The 18,000-nt window shown below is 42.3% G+C and overlaps 1 protein-coding gene across 1 annotated transcript; it reads left to right on the top strand.

The window, feature by feature from the left end:
* Window positions 1-4,934: 4,934 nt before the first annotated feature.
* Window positions 4,935-17,795, top strand: Aldob (aldolase, fructose-bisphosphate B). The gene is made up of 9 exons (XM_051162012.1): window positions 4,935-5,100; window positions 9,539-9,660; window positions 10,756-10,967; window positions 11,542-11,596; window positions 12,729-12,889; window positions 14,608-14,691; window positions 15,513-15,687; window positions 16,054-16,253; window positions 17,662-17,795. Exons 2-9 carry the CDS (start codon window positions 9,549-9,551, stop codon window positions 17,755-17,757), a joined length of 1,095 nt encoding a protein of 364 aa, XP_051017969.1. The 5' UTR covers window positions 4,935-5,100; window positions 9,539-9,548; the 3' UTR covers window positions 17,758-17,795.
* Window positions 17,796-18,000: the final 205 nt, after the last annotated feature.

The following is an 18,000-nucleotide window of genomic DNA, read 5'->3' as shown; positions in this document are numbered from 1 at the left end:
GTCTACACAGCTAACAAAAAGCCAAATACAGAATCTCAATAAAGATCATACAAACTGTGCTGATAGCACTATCCTACAATATCATGGCTAAAAGATTTATAGTCTGGAACCATCCTAGGCTTAAAAGCAGCTAGCAAAACAATAAGAAAATATCTCTATCACATCCTTGAAAAGACATTTTGAAAGGCCTAGTTGTGTTTATTCCAGTTACCCCATGTGGGTGTGGCCTCTTTTTTAGAGTTCTGTCCCCTCAGTATCATTAATGTTGCAGTGGTCCATGCTTGCAGGTGCTAGTTTCTTTGTGACCCACACCACATGTTGTATATGAATACGTTTGAATTGTCTGTCCTATTCAGATCACAAGTTTTTAAAGCACGTAGGGACAGCACGTAGATAACACAGGGAGAACTGCTGAAGGTGCTGATGGTAGGGAGAACGAATGATATTATGTTGCCTCTTGAAATAATCTGTAATTGGACATATAAATCAGATCATTAATGGAAATCCTGCTCTCTGCTAGACCTCTCCCACATTACTGAATCCATGCTCGATAATCAGTCCCTGGTGTTTTGTTGTTCAGTTGATTGGCTTTGTTTCTGTGGTGCTGGAGATTGGATCTCGGGCCTTACACACGCCAGGCAAGCACTTTGCACCAAATCACACGCTCAGCCCTCATAAACACGTTCTACTGGAGGTGTTGCTAGTATCATTGCACATATGATGAAAGTTTGCATCTGTAAGACTTGGAGGTCCCCAGTATTCCACAGCCTCCAGGTTCATTAGTCTCCCTCCAGATCATAGCTTCCCTCTCAACATTATACACTTAGGAGACTTTTATAAAGGACAACAGTTCTTCAAGCCGAAAAAGGAACTAAACAACAAATAACCCTCAGAGACAATGTAAAGGATAAAAAAAACCAAAAAAACAAAAAAACAAAACCAAGCAGCAATACAGTAATCCTGCAGACAATGTTTGAGTCAGCATTTGGTTTTGTCTAAGGTTTGACAAGTGTCAGCTTTGCTCTCTTGAACTTTGAGTTTCAGTCACACCGCAAGGCCCAGGGGTGGGCATGCTGATGCCACAGAAGCAGCATGCTGTGGTACTGCTCAGGGGACCGGGTCCTCCTGCTCTTCTGATATGCCTGGCCAGGCAGCTGTTCACGTGAAACAATGCCCAGTCTAAGCAGGATGCCTACCTGCCAACACAAGTCATTCCTTTCTGATTAATTAAGGTTTAATGTCCAAGGTCATAAACCGCTTATAGGGGAATGGAGAATGAGCTAATTCATGCTGTCTCTGGTCACAAAAAGGTGGTTCGGTCGGCTTCAGACCATGGCTGGGTGCAACTGACTCTCTGTGTTCCGGTCTTTTGAGTCTGGACAAGTTTCTTGCTCTTAGTTTCTTTGTGCATAAAAATAAGGACAATAAACCTTTCTTTGGAAGGCCAGCAACTAAAGATCATGTATGAAAAGAGCATGGTGTATCAGAAATCCTTGAACAAAAAATGATAGGTGTTATTACTGTCATCATGCTTATAATAAAGCTCACAACTCTGTCGTCACCACTCAACTCTTCCTTGATTTTCTCTTTTTGGATGCTAGTGCATGTTGGGCATGCACTGTGGAGCTGAGCTACCCTGAGCTACACCTTCAGCCCCTTTAGCAAGAATCATGTGTGATGAAACCAGCTCTCTAGTTCAGGCCATCTTGGTGTCATGAATTAAAAACCAGTGTTTTGATGAGTCCCTGGTAGAGATGTAGGAACCAGAACATGTGCCATTGGGTGGCCAATGGAGTCAGGGGGCTGATGGGAACCATCTGACGTAGCACTCTGAAGTCCTTAGGACAAGCCTTGATCAAAACATCCCTGGCCAAATGAGCCTCCACTTTGTTTCAAACACTTTATTTTCCTTGAATAATTGCATGTGATGCCTAACATTTGCTACTTTTTGAAGCAGTCCAAGTTTTAATTTCAGAAATTAATTGAAAATTTTTGTCTCATTTCACTGCAACTTCTCTTTCTCTTTTCTCTGTGCATCTCTGTAGTTTGCACATTTGTGTGTGTGTGTGTGTGTGTGTGTGTGTGTGTGTGTGTGTGTGCATATGCGTGTGCATGCACCTGTGAATAGGTTCAGGGGCCTAAGGTTGACATTGGGCGTCTTCTATCATTCTCCATCTTATTTTCTGAGACAATTTTTTTCACTGAACCTGGAATTTGTGGAAGGACCCCAGGATCTGCTCCTTGCACTGAGATTACAGGCATAGCCTGTACCTCGCTTTTTACATACGTGCTGGGGATCTGAAGTCAGGTCCTCATGCTTGTGCAGAAAAAGCCCTTTACCCATTGAGCCATCTCCTTAACACACCATTTCTCCTTTTGGTCAACTAATTGTAGTGCTGCACTGTGCAACATTAAACGCTTTGCTTTGGCTTTCCATTTTATGAGTCATATCAAAGCAATGTGTCTCAAAGAACTTAAATTTCCTATGTCACAATAGCTCAACTATGTTTAGATTTATGCCTCTTTCATCACTTGCCTCAGGACATGTGTGCATTTTCATTTGTCTCCATCATTTGCCTCAGGAAGTACTTAATATTTTTATTTACTTTCTTTTATTAGATTTATGTCTAATAATCAGTGGGGGAAATCTATATAACAAGCCCATACTTTGTGCCTAGTTGGTAGGTTCTGATGGATTAGGTCAACAACATTAAGTTCAATTCAAATTTCTACTGACTTTGAAGACAAAAGGATTAGGTTGATACGGATGACCTACCTACCACTGCTTATGCTCCACACTTAACAACTATGAATCTCTGAGTTCATTACTGCCCACTGCAGAAGGAAAGTCCTCTGACAAACATTGAGAGCAGCACAAATCTATAAATAAAAACATAAATATTCAGATGCAATCTGATGGCAAGACCATTAGGTTGTCCCTAGAGACTATGATCCATCGCCCCAGTCAAGGGTTTTCAAACTGGTTAAAGTGCCAGCATGAAACCCTCTTGTGGATTTGAATCTCATCACAAAGTGGTTGGCTACCCTTCTAACATTCACACCTCTTTGTACCAATGGCCACATCTCACCAGCAGATCAGTGAAGTGTTGGGTAAGACCACTGATATATTTTCTCCCTGAGCATATTGGCTTATGAATTGAGTTTTCTGGTCAGTTCAAGGTTGATGTCACTATGCCCTCTGTGAGTAGTGCCTTCTGCAGAATGATCTTCTCTAGTTATTGGAGTCAGCCAAGAGCAATGATAGCAGCTTGTGTCATTTTGGGTATCTCTGGGGCTTCCCTGACCAACAACTTTTAGGAAAGTATTTCATGCCTGGCATTGATATTTCCATTTCACAACTCACATCTTCTGGGAGCACCATTCTCCATCTACACAGCGTACTTCTACTCAAATTCTCCTTTTAAAAATTTGTTTTAAATTAGCTTACAAACTAGATATCCATGTCTTCATGTATTTTTTAATGTTAGCTAGCCAGTTCTTACCCTTTCCTCCTCCAAATTCCCCTGTACTCACTTAAACCTTTAACCCTAAGCATGTCTCCAAGTCTCAGAGAACTTCATAGAGAGTGGGTGAGAAAGAATGTAAGAACTGGTAGATGAAAAGGAGAATTGTGAAGTACTGACTACTGGACATGACATGGCTATTGCATGACCAACTCACAGAAGCTGTGGTCACCTGAAAAAGACCTGTACAAGACCACGCCAGTCCAAAATCCAGCAGGGATGGGAAGGAGGCCCCCTCAGCAGGATGGCTACTGAGGGAGAGAGCTACTTTCCTTTGGGATATGGCTGCTGGCATGATGCCACCAATAGATGGCTGTACACCCATGCGCACATAGAGAGTCCTAGGTGAACTCGGGGGTTAGTAATACCAACAAAGAATAAATAAGGAGAGTACGTTAAACTTGGAGGGAGATGGGATGGGGATTCTAGAGGAGCTGGAGTGGGTAGTAATAATGGCATCAATCAACATACTTTGTATTCATGCATAGAGCTTGTGAAGGATAAAAAGTGTATTTTTTTAAGGTGGAAAGATCGAGGTAATGTGAGAACAGTGAACAAGAACAAGGGCTGGCATGAAATACATTAGGATACAAACTTGAATTTTTGGAGATGGGAGCATGTATGGGGAAATAATAATTCCTTTGAAAATAGAATTTGGAGAGGTAGGAGGGTGGCTCTGTGGGTAAAGATGCCTGCTGTCAAGCCTAATAAGTTTCATTCTTGGGTCCCATATGGTGGAAGGAGAGAACCTATTCCCCAAAATTGTCTTCAAGTATCCCCATTCACACTGTGGTGTCCTCCCAAAAAAATAAATGAATAAATTGATAATTATTTCCATTATTATTAAAACTCAACAAATAGGCATTCAAGAGTCAGAATGTTACTCTTACTGAAAGATCACTTCCACTTAACTATAAATTTTAGAAGACATGCAGCCACTGGCTACTAAAGAAGCACAAAGATAAGCCATGACAATATAACTTTGCTGGGCTAATTCAGAATTAATAATCTGCAGGGTCTTGTGTATGCAGACTCTATAAATCCAATGTGCCTGTGGGGGTAGAATCTCACTGTCCAGAGGAAGTAATTAAGACTCAGAAAGCTAAAAATAAATAAACAAATAAATAAATGACCTTGAAGAGGTTGAGCATTTAGAAAGTATTAGAGCTCAGCCAATACTCTTCTGGAGTCCCTTGACAGCCCCAGTTCTCAATCTTTGTCAATGACTGTGTGATCTGGGGGAAGTCTCATAATTCACGGTGCTAACGTTTCCTCACCTGTACAGTGTCCGGTCTGCGTTGGGAGCTGCACAAAGACTCCATTGTAGCTCAACATTCTCAGCCTAAGGAGTGTGTGAGCCTCATTACAAAGATTGGCTGTTCACGCACCAATCAGAGTTATTGAATAAACACCTCCCTACTGGGTCATTATGGGAGGTGGAGGGTGAAAGTTAAAAACAATCCAGCAGACCTTGATGAGAGGGCTATAAAAGCTGTGCTCTCTGAGGAGACTCATCCTGTTTGGTGGCTGCCACCTCACACAGCTTCTGATATCTTGGAGAACTCCTCTTCACTGTGTAAGTAAGAGAATTTCCTCTGACTACTTGGGTTGGACTAGTATCGTACCTGGAGAGAGGAAAGTGTGTCTGCCTGGTGGTGTCTAAGACCTTGCTGGATCTACTGCAGTGACTCACTCTCCTTCCCCCCCCTCCCCCCTGCCTTCCTCTCTCTCTCTCTCTCCTCTCTCTCTCTCTCTCTCTCTCTCTCTCTCTCCATGCATACTCATTCATACCTTTCCTGAAGGTGGCAAAACCGCTTCAGATCGACAGCCACTTACTGTTTGCCTGTGTCAGGCACCTCTGAATCTTTTGTCTTGGAAGAATACTCTAAAATATTTGTAAAGACCTGGTCAGGTTAGATTCCTGGTCGTTTCTAAAGTATCAATTCCTAACAACTACTTACTGTTTACATATCTACTGCCTTGCTTTATTTTCTGTGTACTTTTCCCACACCTAGTGGGATTGAGGCTGGTGTTCCCTCCTCACACAAACAAATCCTTGGGGCCTTTCCCCTTTGACATCTCCTATAGTTCAAATGAAGAGATGGACTGGGGTTAGACACTTCAGAGTGATTCAGTTATGAATTTCTAAGTCTTCAGACCTGATGTTTTCACTAGCATTTTCTGTGAAAGCCATGCAGCTTCAGATGTTAGGAATTAAATCCTGTAAACACACACACACACACACACACACACACACACACACACACACACACATGCACGCACACACACTGTACTGAAAAATAGGCATACTGTGCAAATATGTTGTCTTTTTTATAAACCCCTATTTAACCAATTACCTAGGGCTTCATATACCAGTTTGGCTCAGCCAGGGCTTAAGCTCTCCTGCTGTGGAACATCTGGGGAACAGGCCCACAGTTCCAGGCCTAGAGTTCGAGGGGGTAGGCAAGAAACGGGGTATAGATGCTGAAAAACCTAATAGTCCCTTTGGTTTTCAACATAGTTTGGAGGAAAGAGCAGCCCTAAGCCATCTCGTCAGGTGTACGCCATTAGCAATAAGGCGAGTAACAAAGCTGTGCACATCTTCATGTTCTCATACGCACAAGTCCTGAGGACACACCTTGGTAATCACAGACTTTCAGTGAACTGCAACCTCACCTCTGTGTTTATCTTGAAAACTCACATGTCTTGAGCACAGAGAAGCAAATGGACTCATGTATTTCTTCAGGAGTTAAATATCCACACCTTACAAATGACTGACTGCAGAGCCTCTTTAAGGAATGCAGAAAGAACTACACCGTAAGACTCCTTCCACCCTTTTGTAGAAAGACGTAGGGTTCTAAGTCAGAAGCCATTAAGATGTAACTCACAGTCACAGAACATAACTCAGGTCTTCCTGGGCCTCTGGTTCCTCACATTTAAGGTGGAAGGTTTGATATAAGTGTCTCTGAGGCCAACTGAACTCTGCCTCACTATACTTACTGTCTCCTCATATATGTTAATATGCACATTTCCAATGATTTATATATGCAACTGTTGACCCATACATACATACATACATACACACATACATACATACATACACACACACATACATACATACATACACACATACACACATACATACATACACACATACATACATACATACATACATACACACATGCATACACACACATGCACATACAATCAAACATTGCAAAGAATCTATGCAACAAGATGTGAGGTCTTCCCGCTGATTTCCACTCTGCAGAAGTAACAGTCAAGTTGCTTCTGTTTCTTTAGAAAGACTAACAAATAGTATATTGCTATTATTTCTTTTGTAGTTGTATTTTAAAATAGGACAATAAGTATACATTACATATTTCTCTGGAATTTTCTTATTTGATAATTAATGTAAATTACTCTCCATTACACTTTTTAAGAACAAAATGACTTGGTAACCTCAGAAAGCAGAAATTTAGGGGTATAAAATGTATTATCTATCATTATCCATTCCAGGCTGGCGTTCTGTCTCCCAGTGGTGAACATTGACCTGCGACTCCGATTTATGATTAACTGAGGGGCAAAATTCGTGCTGATGTGGTACAGACCTTTAGTCCCTTTGTAAAAGTTTAACTTCCTGTAAACAGGATGAATTTAACTTGACTTTTCTCTGTAGTTCTTGTTGAGTCAGCACTCCCAGCTGGAGAAAGCAGGTGGCAGTAACAGAAACTGGGGCGCTCTTTAGGTGTTTTCTCGTCATTTGTAAAGCATCTTCGTACTTACCATCCAGCTTAGCAAGCTTACATTGTGAGCAACCACAGCACTCAGAGGCTGCATGTAAGTCACTTGTAACCAGATAACCAGAGCAGATATCAGTGCCAATTCATTAATATTAAAATAAAACTCAGAGATCTTTTATGACTTGCTCAAGTTTCTAACTAGGGAAGCAGGGCTGATCCTTGAATGAGGTTCTGACTGATGAACGGGGAGCAAATCTCCCTGTGAAAGTCAGATGATTGTGAAGTGATGGTATCGTGGTGTAATAACTCATAGCCCAAGCTCCACCAGGACTGTCCCTGGGGCGTTAGAAATCATCACAGGCTAATTCCTCCCACCAAACTCACTCTTTCCTTTAAATTAAAGGGAGTACCACCCTTTCCCCTAAACTTGTACATTACAACAAATAATTTAGATTACCGCATATTCCTTTTGAATCTAACGATAGAAGAGTGATTTCTAAGTAACTTATCAATTGTCATGACAAAACACAATGACCAAGGCAATTTATAAAAGGAGGCATTTAATTTGGGCTCACACTTCCAGAGGGTTAGAGGCCAAGGCCATCTCAGCAGGGAGCATGGCAGCAGGCAGGCAACCATGGCACTAGATCAGTAGCTGAGAGCTTAATATCTTGAGACACAGCCATGAAGCAGACATACACACACACACACACACACACACACACACACACACACACACAGAGAGAGAGAGAGAGAGAGAGAGAGAGAGAGAGCATTAATTGGGAATGACAAGGGCCTCTGAAACCTCAAAGCCAGCTTCCACTGACACATCTCCTCCTGCAAGGCCACACCTCCTAATCTTTCCTAAATAGTTCTAACAATTGGGGTCTGAACGTTCAAATATATGAGCCTATGGGGGCTATTCTCATTTAAACCACCACAGAGGGGGCAGATTTTGACTGCTTTCCGGGATTACTGTGAGCAATAAATTACATGGTAAATGCCAAGCAATTGGAGGCATGCTTGACAAGAGACAATAATGTGTTGTTATTACTGGATCAATTTTCCCTTTTGTTTTATTAAGGGATTTTTTTTTTTTTTTTTTTTTTTTTTTGTGACTGTCAGTTTATTTGTGTCAATACCTAAACTGAGAGAAGAATTTTGTACCCTGGTTTGAAGGTTGCCATTCTGGTTGGCCTTTGCCAGTCTGCAGCTCTCGAAGCCAAGTATGAAGCTAAAAAGCCGTGGAGCTAGACATAATACGTAAACATGGAAAAGACCATCTGTCTGCGCCTTGGAATAGACAGAGTTTAACAAGTATTTTTAAAATGTCGCCCACTGGCTTCCCTAGTACCCAATGACAATATTGAGGTAGGACAAGACTTTGTGGTGAAGTGGAGAACAGTAACAGTGAAGTCACCAGTTACACATTCTCATGAATTAGATGAGCAGGCATTGGTTCCTTATATCAAGGGACGGGGTGCTGAGAACTTCCCACGAAGGGATACAGAGAATGGAAAAGAGGTGGCTATAGGATAAAGCTGGGTGGCCAGTTAGCTCTCTTCCGGGTTGGAGCTGAGGCTACTACTGAGAAGGGCTGTGTGGAGGTCTCTCTCTGTCCTTAGCAGCAAAGCTGAGAATACCTACAGCAGGGACAGCCATTTGACTCCTAGTCCAGAGGCTCATGGGAAATTTTGTAACCCAGTTAGTCTCATAGATGGTTAAATATAAGACAATTAACCCTGTGTCTCACCAGCTTTATCCCAAAGTCAGAGTAAGATTAACTTTAAGAACTTGCATACATTTCTCCTCTTAAAATTGTCCCCTAGAGAAAGTCTGCTGGGACTAGAGACTAACAGGAAAGTGGGGGAAAGCCATGCCATTTGTAATGCCCTGTAATATCATTTGAAATCCACAGGACAGAGAGCCAGCTTATTACTGAAGTTCCTTCCATTTGCCAGATTTTGGTGGATTACCAATTATCTGGTTCAGCCTTAGGATTATCGATCCCCAAGATCTCCCAGGAAGCTTTCTATCTAGGGCCACTATGAGTATTTGAAATTTGACCTTCATCCTGAGCATTTGACATCCCTCCTTCATCCATCATGAATAACTAACTATTCCTGATCAGGCAAACGAGACACAACAGGGATCATTGGAAATGGGCAAGAAGTGTCAATGGAGCTCATATATACATTTTAATTGTCCTGGCCAGTTAACCCATTGGAGCCACCACAGTTCTGTGTACACTTGTCCTGTATTCTTTCCTAGACCTGTCACCATGGCCCACCGATTTCCAGCCCTCACCTCAGAGCAGAAGAAGGAGCTCTCCGATATTGCTCAGCGCATTGTTGCCAATGGGAAGGGCATCCTGGCGGCAGACGAATCTGTGGGTGAGTGCAAGAAAGTCTTGCCACAACCAGGTGTGGTGGCGCACGCCTTTAAGCCCAGCACTTGGAAGACAGAGGCAGGGAGATCTCTGTGAGTTCGAGGCCAGCCTAGTCTACAAAGTGAGTCCAAGACAGCCAAGGCTACACAGAGAAACCTTGTCTCGAAAATCCAAAAAATAAAATAAAAATAAATAAGTAAATAAATAAGAAAAAAAGAAGAAAAGAAAGAGATAAGAAAAAAGAAAGTCATGCCACACAAACAGCATACTTGTGTTTCTACATCTGAATAAGGCAACTTGGTAATCAGTCTCCTTAGTCTCAGGGGGAGTAACGGTTTCTGTACTTGTAGTGAGTATAGACAGACTTTTAGGGGCCTATAGTCTTAAGAAGCAGATTCTAGAATACCAAAAGAAGAAACTCAAGCCCTCCACTAGGAATCCAGCCTCTGGAAGTCAGAAAGTCAGTAGCCAAAGAGAAGGCAGTAGCCACCGATTCTTTGTAACTGTACACCATGGACAGGGCATTGAGAACTTGCCCTGAAGGGAGCCAGAAAGCGAGCTGAATGTGTCATGCAAAACAGAACTGAGTCGGGAGATCTGCCTTCTCGAACCTTAGAACTACAGCTAATGAGAAGCCAGTTTACACCACACCAGCCTAGTCAGGGAGGCACCTAGACCAGGGCAGGGCTTGTGACCAAGGATGGCATAGGACAAAGCTAGGGCAGTCCTGCATAGTCTGCACTAAAATAATTAGAGCTAAAGCTAAGAGCCCGTTCTTCCTTCCTTCCATTGCATGGACATCCAGTGAGATTCAGGCTAGGAGAGGAGAGGGCTAGAGTGCCTTGAACATCCCAAAGGCCTCCCATGTCCCCCTGACTCCTACATGGCAGCCTGTATGTTTCACAGTCATCACTCTTAGAGCAACTGATGTTTCCTTCTTTGGAGACTAAAACCTACACAGGAACTTTGAAGATCTAGGTTTAAAGGTAAGATGAAGGGGCCCTTGCTTTTCACACCAGATGAGGAATACTGAGTACGGAGAAAGACAACAGGATAGCACGGGCTTGCTTCTCATGCTGCCTTTGGCCTGTCTCCCTAGGCACCATGGGAAACCGCCTACAAAGGATAAAGGTGGAGAACACTGAGGAGAACCGCAGGCAGTTCCGAGAGCTCCTCTTCACTGTGGACAACTCCATCAACCAGAGCATCGGGGGAGTGATCCTTTTCCACGAGACCCTCTACCAGAAGGACAGCCAGGGCAAGCTGTTCAGAAACACTCTCAAGGAGAAGGGGATCGTGGTGGGCATCAAGGTGAATACTCTTGACTCCTGCTTTACCCTGCCTTCTCTGCACACTCCCAGCACCCAGGGCAGTACAAGGCCTAAACCCAGCTGCGCACCTTTATTTCTTACCCTTTTCCATTCTCCTGATGGAGGCTCAATCCTCTCCCAGACTTCTATTAGAGTGCTCACCTTTCAACAGTGTTTTCTTCTTCTTCTCCTCTTCCTCCTCCTCCTCCTTCTTCTTCTTTTCTTCTTCCTCCTCCTCCTCCTTCAAGGAATTTACTCTCTTCATCTCTATTTCCTCATTTCTTGAGATGATTAGTACCTGCTTCATGCATATAAGCAGACCCTGTCCTGTAGCTTATCAGTCAGTATCTCTTACCTCTTGCCGGAACACAGTGTCTGCAGGGGTGCCCAGTAAATGTCAAGGCTGACTCTTACCAACAGGTAATCTGCCTTCTACCTTGAAGTGAACTATGCCCCCTAGTGGCTCAGATGCCGTCCTATTTTGCTTGCTTGTGAAAGATGAGAACAGCGCCGAGAGCTTTGCTGTCTCACTCCTGTTTGACCCTTGTCAACCTGTTCATTGTTTTTTTCCACAGTTGGACCAAGGAGGTGCCCCCCTTGCAGGAACAAACAAAGAAACCACCATTCAAGGTAAGAACCTTGCCTATTAACGAGACAAAGAATGCCATGGCAGCTAGAATGGAAGGTGAATGAAGGACGCTAAGGGGAAATGTGACTATTAGCATGTTTGTTTTTCACTCTCGACACTCCCTGGTGCAGGAGATGGAATATTTTTTTCCTACTTAAAAAAATTAAAAAAAATTTTTAATTATATTTCTTTTTTACATACACATTTATATTATTACACATAAATAAAATAAACTACATATAGCAAGAAGAACCCAGAAACAATCAGGAATTATATGTGTTGTATCCACAGTGATCTGGCTATTTGTATTAGGCAAACTTGAAGAAAACATCTTTCCTATTTGGCGAGTCTAAAATTCTGAATGAAAATCAATATTTATCATATCTCATCTCTAGTAATTTAAAAAGACCTAAAAACATCTTAACCCCTGAACAACTAAGCTTCATTGTAAGACGAAACTATCTGGCCAGGTTGTGGTGGTACATGCCTTTAATTCAAGCACTTGGGAGGCAAAGGCAGGTGGATCTTTCTGAGTTCGAGGCCAGCCTGGTCTACAAAGTGAGTCGAGGACAGCGAAGGCTACACAGAGAAATCTTGTCTTGAAAAACAAAACAAAGCAAACAACAACAACAACAAAGATTAAACTATCTGGTCTTCAACCTCATCAAATGCTTGAGAAGGAACTAAAACTAAATTACCTGAGTGAATCAAAGTACAGGTTAGCAGCTTCCACAATGAAAAATACAGATCTTTTTAAAAGGAATTCATTGTCCAAGAAGTTAGCCCCACCGTCAGGTTAGCTCAGGAGAATTTGATCTCACCTGTCACCATCGACATGTTCAAAATTATGGTCAAGACATTTAAATACCAGAGGCACTGATTTCCATGCTTATGAGAATTGTTCTTGACTATGAGGTCCCTAAGTATTACTTAGAGTACATCAAATATGTGTATCAAAGCCGAGGTTATTAAACCTAGGCCTTCTGGCTTTATCCTGTGAGCAATGCTTATTTGCTCGGGTATTTTTAGTTCTCAAAGATAAGCCATTATGCTATCAGAGGCCCCATGGACCAAGCACAGGGTCCAAAGAAGTCTTTTTCCTTTTTTTTTTTCCTTTCCTGTTGTGACTTGCAGGGCTTGATGGCCTCTCCGAACGCTGTGCTCAGTACAAGAAAGATGGTGTTGACTTTGGGAAGTGGCGTGCTGTGTTGAGGATCGCTGACCAGTGTCCCTCCAGTCTTGCTATCCAAGAAAACGCCAATGCTCTGGCTCGCTATGCCAGCATTTGTCAGCAGGTGATCACCTTTCACCTTGTGCTAGAAGATAGACCATTCCTTTCTTCAGAGCCTCACTTTTCAATTTCATTATAATCAGACACAATCTTTCTTCTTCCTTTACTGATATATATTATATGTGTATGTGTACACACACACACACACACACACACACACACACACACACACACACATAGAGATGACTCAGCAGTTAAGAGCATCAGCTGCTCTTGTTCTTCTAGAGGTTACATATACACATATTTAATTTCTATGTGTATATAAGTATGTAAACATTAGTTTAACCATAGCCACATATGTAGGGAGATCTCTGGTTCTACAAACCAACAGGAGTCCTAGTAAACTATGACTTCAGGCACCAATGCTCTCAACTGTTGCTCTCTTCCACCATTCCAAAAGCCAAATATTAAAAATATGAGACTATATAAAATAATTTAAAAACTTTTAATAAACTCCAGTTCTGTTTCAAAAGAAAAAAAACCATCAGGCTCTAGAGCAGTGGTTCTCAACCTTCTGAACCTTTCTGAGCTGTGACCCTTTGACACATGGCTTCATGCTGTGCTGACCCCAACCATAACATTGTTTCATCGCTACTTCATAGCTCTGAGTTTTCTACTGTTAGGAATCAAAATGTGAATATCTGCTATGCAGGCCATCTGAAGGGATCACAACTCACAGCGTGAGAACCAGTGCTCTAGAGGCAGGGAAATCCACCTGTTTATACTTCACGAAGCCCCAGCGAAGATCATCTCAGATCCCTGCCGAGAGGGTGGAACTTGGAACTAGTCTCAATACAACTTATTTCTCACAGGATGGTGACTGGATGCTAGCATTTCCAGCCAACATGCATTGAAGTGTCTCTGGATTAGAGTTAAAGTTGATTTGTAACTGTAAAATTGTTTTGTTAAGATTACTGGAGATGTGGAACCTGGAAATTCCTAGGAATAACTATAAACTCTCCTTGAATTCCTTAATTCATACTAGAGGATATTTCTTAGTGTTAAACTTAGCTGTTTTAAAAGAGAGGCCTTTAGTTTCTCAGACAGCTAGATTGGTCTGTAGTTAGTATAAAACATAGAAATTAAAGGTTTACATTTTTAAACCCATTCAAGAACAGCTTTTAGCTTCACAGGTGCTCACTAGATGCTCCACACGTTTCTTTTAAATACCTCCAACTAGCCAGGTGTGGTGGTGCCCGCCTCTAATCCCAGCACTCGGGAGACAGCGACAGGTGGATCCCTGAGTTAGAGGCCAGCCTGGTCTACAGAGTAAGCTCCAGGACAGACAAGACTACACAGAGAAATCCTGTCTCAAAAAAACAAAACAAAAGCTGGGCGTGGTGGTGCACGTCTGTAATCCCAGCACTCGGGAGGCAGAGGCAGGCGGATCAAGGTGAGTTCGAGGCCAGCCTGGTCTACAAAGTGAGTCCAGGATAGCCAAGGCTACACAGAGAAACCCTGTCTCGATACAGCAGCAGCAGCAGCAACAGCAGCAGCAGCAGCAGCAGCAGCAGCAGAAAAAACCCAAACCAAAAACATCACCAAAAAAAACCAAAAACCAAAAAACAACAACAACAACAACAAACACCTTCAACTAAATTGCATAGCATTTCTCCCTAATACCTTCCTTTTCTATGAGCCACATGTGCTGCTGCTCTCTAGCAGAGGACCACAGTGAGCATCACTTCATTTTTGTGTCTCCTCCCACTTTTTTCTTTCCAGAATGGGCTGGTACCTATTGTTGAGCCAGAAGTGCTTCCTGATGGAGACCATGACCTAGAGCACTGCCAGTATGTTTCTGAGAAGGTAGGTTTGAAACAGAAGGTTCTTGATTCATTAAAAAAAAAAAAAAAATGTTACTTTAAGAAAAAGCTTTTACTTAAACACATAATAGATGAATTCCAGAAATAATCTTTACTTCTTTTAATTTAGAAACAACCATATGTAGCACGGCTAAGGAAAAAGAAAACCCTTCACATTTCAGTGTCTTGTAGGAATGAGATTTGGAATTTACAGTCAGACTTTTTGCCTACTATGGGACCTGGGGCAAGACATATTGCCTCTTTTGGACCTCAGTTCTATGTGTACATCATGAAATCTTAAAATAAAAGGTTCATATGAGAAATTATAAACCATGCTGTTCATAGCAGTTCTGAAAGAATGATTTTCTTCATAAATCGTGAGAAAGTATGACAGACATGTTACGGCACCTGAATTTTTCCACTTGTAAAAAGTTATGTGGTCTGAACTAGGATGTGAAAGAACTCTTTCTAAAATGTGTGCTACTATTATCATTAAAATTCCATAGGAAAATGGGGACCAGTTTAGATTTCCCAAAATAATGAATCAAGGCAGTCTCAGATGATGACACTGACCAAGGGATGGGAAGTGAGGGTTGTCTAGGAAACAATAGTTCGTGCAGAGGAAGAGCTAGTGACTAAGATGGTCCAATGTTGTTAAGCTCAAGGATATAATTTGCAAATACATGGCCCAGAGGAGACCTAGAGATCTCAGAAGCTTTGACTAAGAGACACATAAAGATTGCTTTATCCTGAACTCTTGTAATGCAGAAGTACCAAAGTAAGACTTAATCCACATTTCATCTACGTGGTCCCCTTGTTCTTCAGGTCCTGGCTGCTGTCTACAAGGCCCTCAATGATCATCACGTTTACCTAGAGGGCACCCTGCTAAAGCCCAACATGGTGACTGCTGGACATGCCTGCAGCAAGAAGTATACACCGGAGCAAGTGGCTATGGCCACCGTTACAGCTCTCCACCGCACTGTCCCTGCAGCTGTTCCTGGTAACACCTTCTTTCTCCTTAGTTCTTCTCCTTCCCAAGACATCCACAAACACCGGTTATTTGTGTGGAGCTTGTTTGGCTCCTTGTAACAAGATATCATTTTCTACCTCACAGGCATCCAGTACTTTTACCTCCTACTGTGTGCTGCCAAGTATCTTCTTCAGTCTATCTGAAGGCTCACATATGAGCACTTCCTCAACATTTCCCTGCCCTCCTTATTAAGACCCTTCTCTTCTCAGCAACGGCAAACTGACTTCTGAGACCCAGTCCCACGGAGAGATTAAGACACTATATATACTTTCTTAGGCCTATTGCTTGTTTTTCCAAGCTGGGAATAATACAGCAGGATGACTTCTTTCTCTCCAGGTATCTGCTTTTTGTCTGGAGGCATGAGTGAGGAGGACGCTACACTCAACCTCAATGCTATTAACCGTTGCCCTCTGCCAAAGCCCTGGAAACTAAGTTTCTCATATGGAAGAGCCCTACAAGCCAGTGCACTGGATGCCTGGGGTGGCAAGGCTGCAAACAAGAAGGCAACCCAGGAAGCTTTCATGAAGCGGGCCCTGGTAAGAAGCTGTTCTCTCTTCTTCATAGAGTTGATATGTGAGGCCTGACATTCTTTTTTAAAAGATTTTTATTTTATGTATATGAATGCTCTATCTGCATGTACGCCTGCACACCAGGCCAGAAAGGGTGTCAGGTCCCTGTGCAGATGGTTGTGAATCACCATGTGGTTGCTGGGAATTGAACTCAGAACCTCTGGAAGAGTAAACAGTGCTCTTAACTTCTGAGCCATCTCTCCAGCCCGAGGCCTGACATTCTTGCTTGGAGATTGCTCCTATAGATAGTGTCTACTAGGTATTAAAAATGTGATATGACAGCTCAGTGGGAAGCTTGGGGTTAGAAAGGGTTTTAAATTTTCTACCCTAGTCGGACAGTTGATGATAGAAAATACAAAGACATTCTCAGTCAAGGTACTTCAGAGGGAAGGAGACAAGACCAAGGCCTGAACTTGAGATGTCTTTCATTTGGAAATATATTTACACAGGAGAAGATGTGGTGAAACCCAGCAATTATATAGTAGGATGAACCAAGAATTCTAGAAACAAAAAGGAGAGTTTCAAGTAATCAATATAATATACGACAGAGAAATTAAAATCAGAGGTCCTGAGATCAGCACTGAGGAGCATGCCAGTGATCTCACCAAAACATTCTGACAAAGAAGAGAAAGGTGCTCATTTAAAAATCATTAGACATTTTAACATGCAGCATTAATTGGACTGAGTGGGTTATTAACAAAAACTGAAAAAGGCAAACTGTTGGGGATTCCTGGAGGAAGTGGAAAGAGAAATTGGGATTACATAATCAAGATGTATTATTTACACGTATGAAATTGTCAAAGAATAAACAAAAGATGTTCTACTTAAAAACAAGAGTATTGTTAGGAAAAGACCCAGAAAAGTGTTCAAGAGAAACAAGGACCAAAATAAGCTTTAGTCTACTAGTGAATATTAGGTTTTAAATAAGCTCTATAAGACAAGGACTAGGGTGAACAAAGCAGACACAGGTACTTGCTTGGGGGGTTTGGAGTTTAAGGACCCAGAGATGGGACGGTATCAATAAATGTAAAGTGAAAGGAGCCTGGGACAAGAGTGGGAGCCAGTGAAGGCATAAGGATCTAGAGGATACAGAATTGTGAGAGATTGTTACTGGTTTTAAGAAGACAAGGAGGGAAGAAGCATGAGCAATAAGTGACATGAACCTCAAGTCTGACAAATAAATGACCAAGAGGAAACTGGGATAACAAGAGAGAAAAGAGAAGGAGGTGGCACCAAGAGCAATATTCAGCAGCATTATTATAAAGAGTTTAAATAATCAAATGGAAATGTAGGTAGCTTCAAATGAGCAGTACAGAGCATCAACCAGGGGCTGTAGTTCCTTAATTCACTACCTTCTCTTATGTTTGGTTTTTAGGCCAACTGCCAAGCAGCCCAAGGAAAGTATGTTCACACAGGCTCTTCAGGTGCTGCTGCCACCCAGTCACTCTTCACAGCCTCCTACACCTACTAGACCCTGTCGCCTGCCAGCTAGGTTCCAGTTCTCCTAAAAATTTTGGTTGGGGAGCTGAAAGGCTTCAGTCGGCCCTGGAAATTAGATAACATTTGATTGAACTGCTGAAAACACGATCTATGTGAATCATAAATACAGGAGGAAAACTGAACCAGCCGTTGAAACACACAAGCACGAGCCCGTCACAAAATAGTCTCTCAACACCTCCAGTTCCCTGTGTTCCAGAACACTCAGCCAAGAAAA

Source organism: Acomys russatus, chromosome 2 (genome assembly GCF_903995435.1).
Source record: "Acomys russatus chromosome 2, mAcoRus1.1, whole genome shotgun sequence".
Taxonomy (NCBI): Eukaryota; Metazoa; Chordata; class Mammalia; order Rodentia; family Muridae; genus Acomys; species Acomys russatus.
Note: the sequence above shows the minus strand (reverse complement) of the source record. Positions and strands in the feature narration are given on the sequence as shown.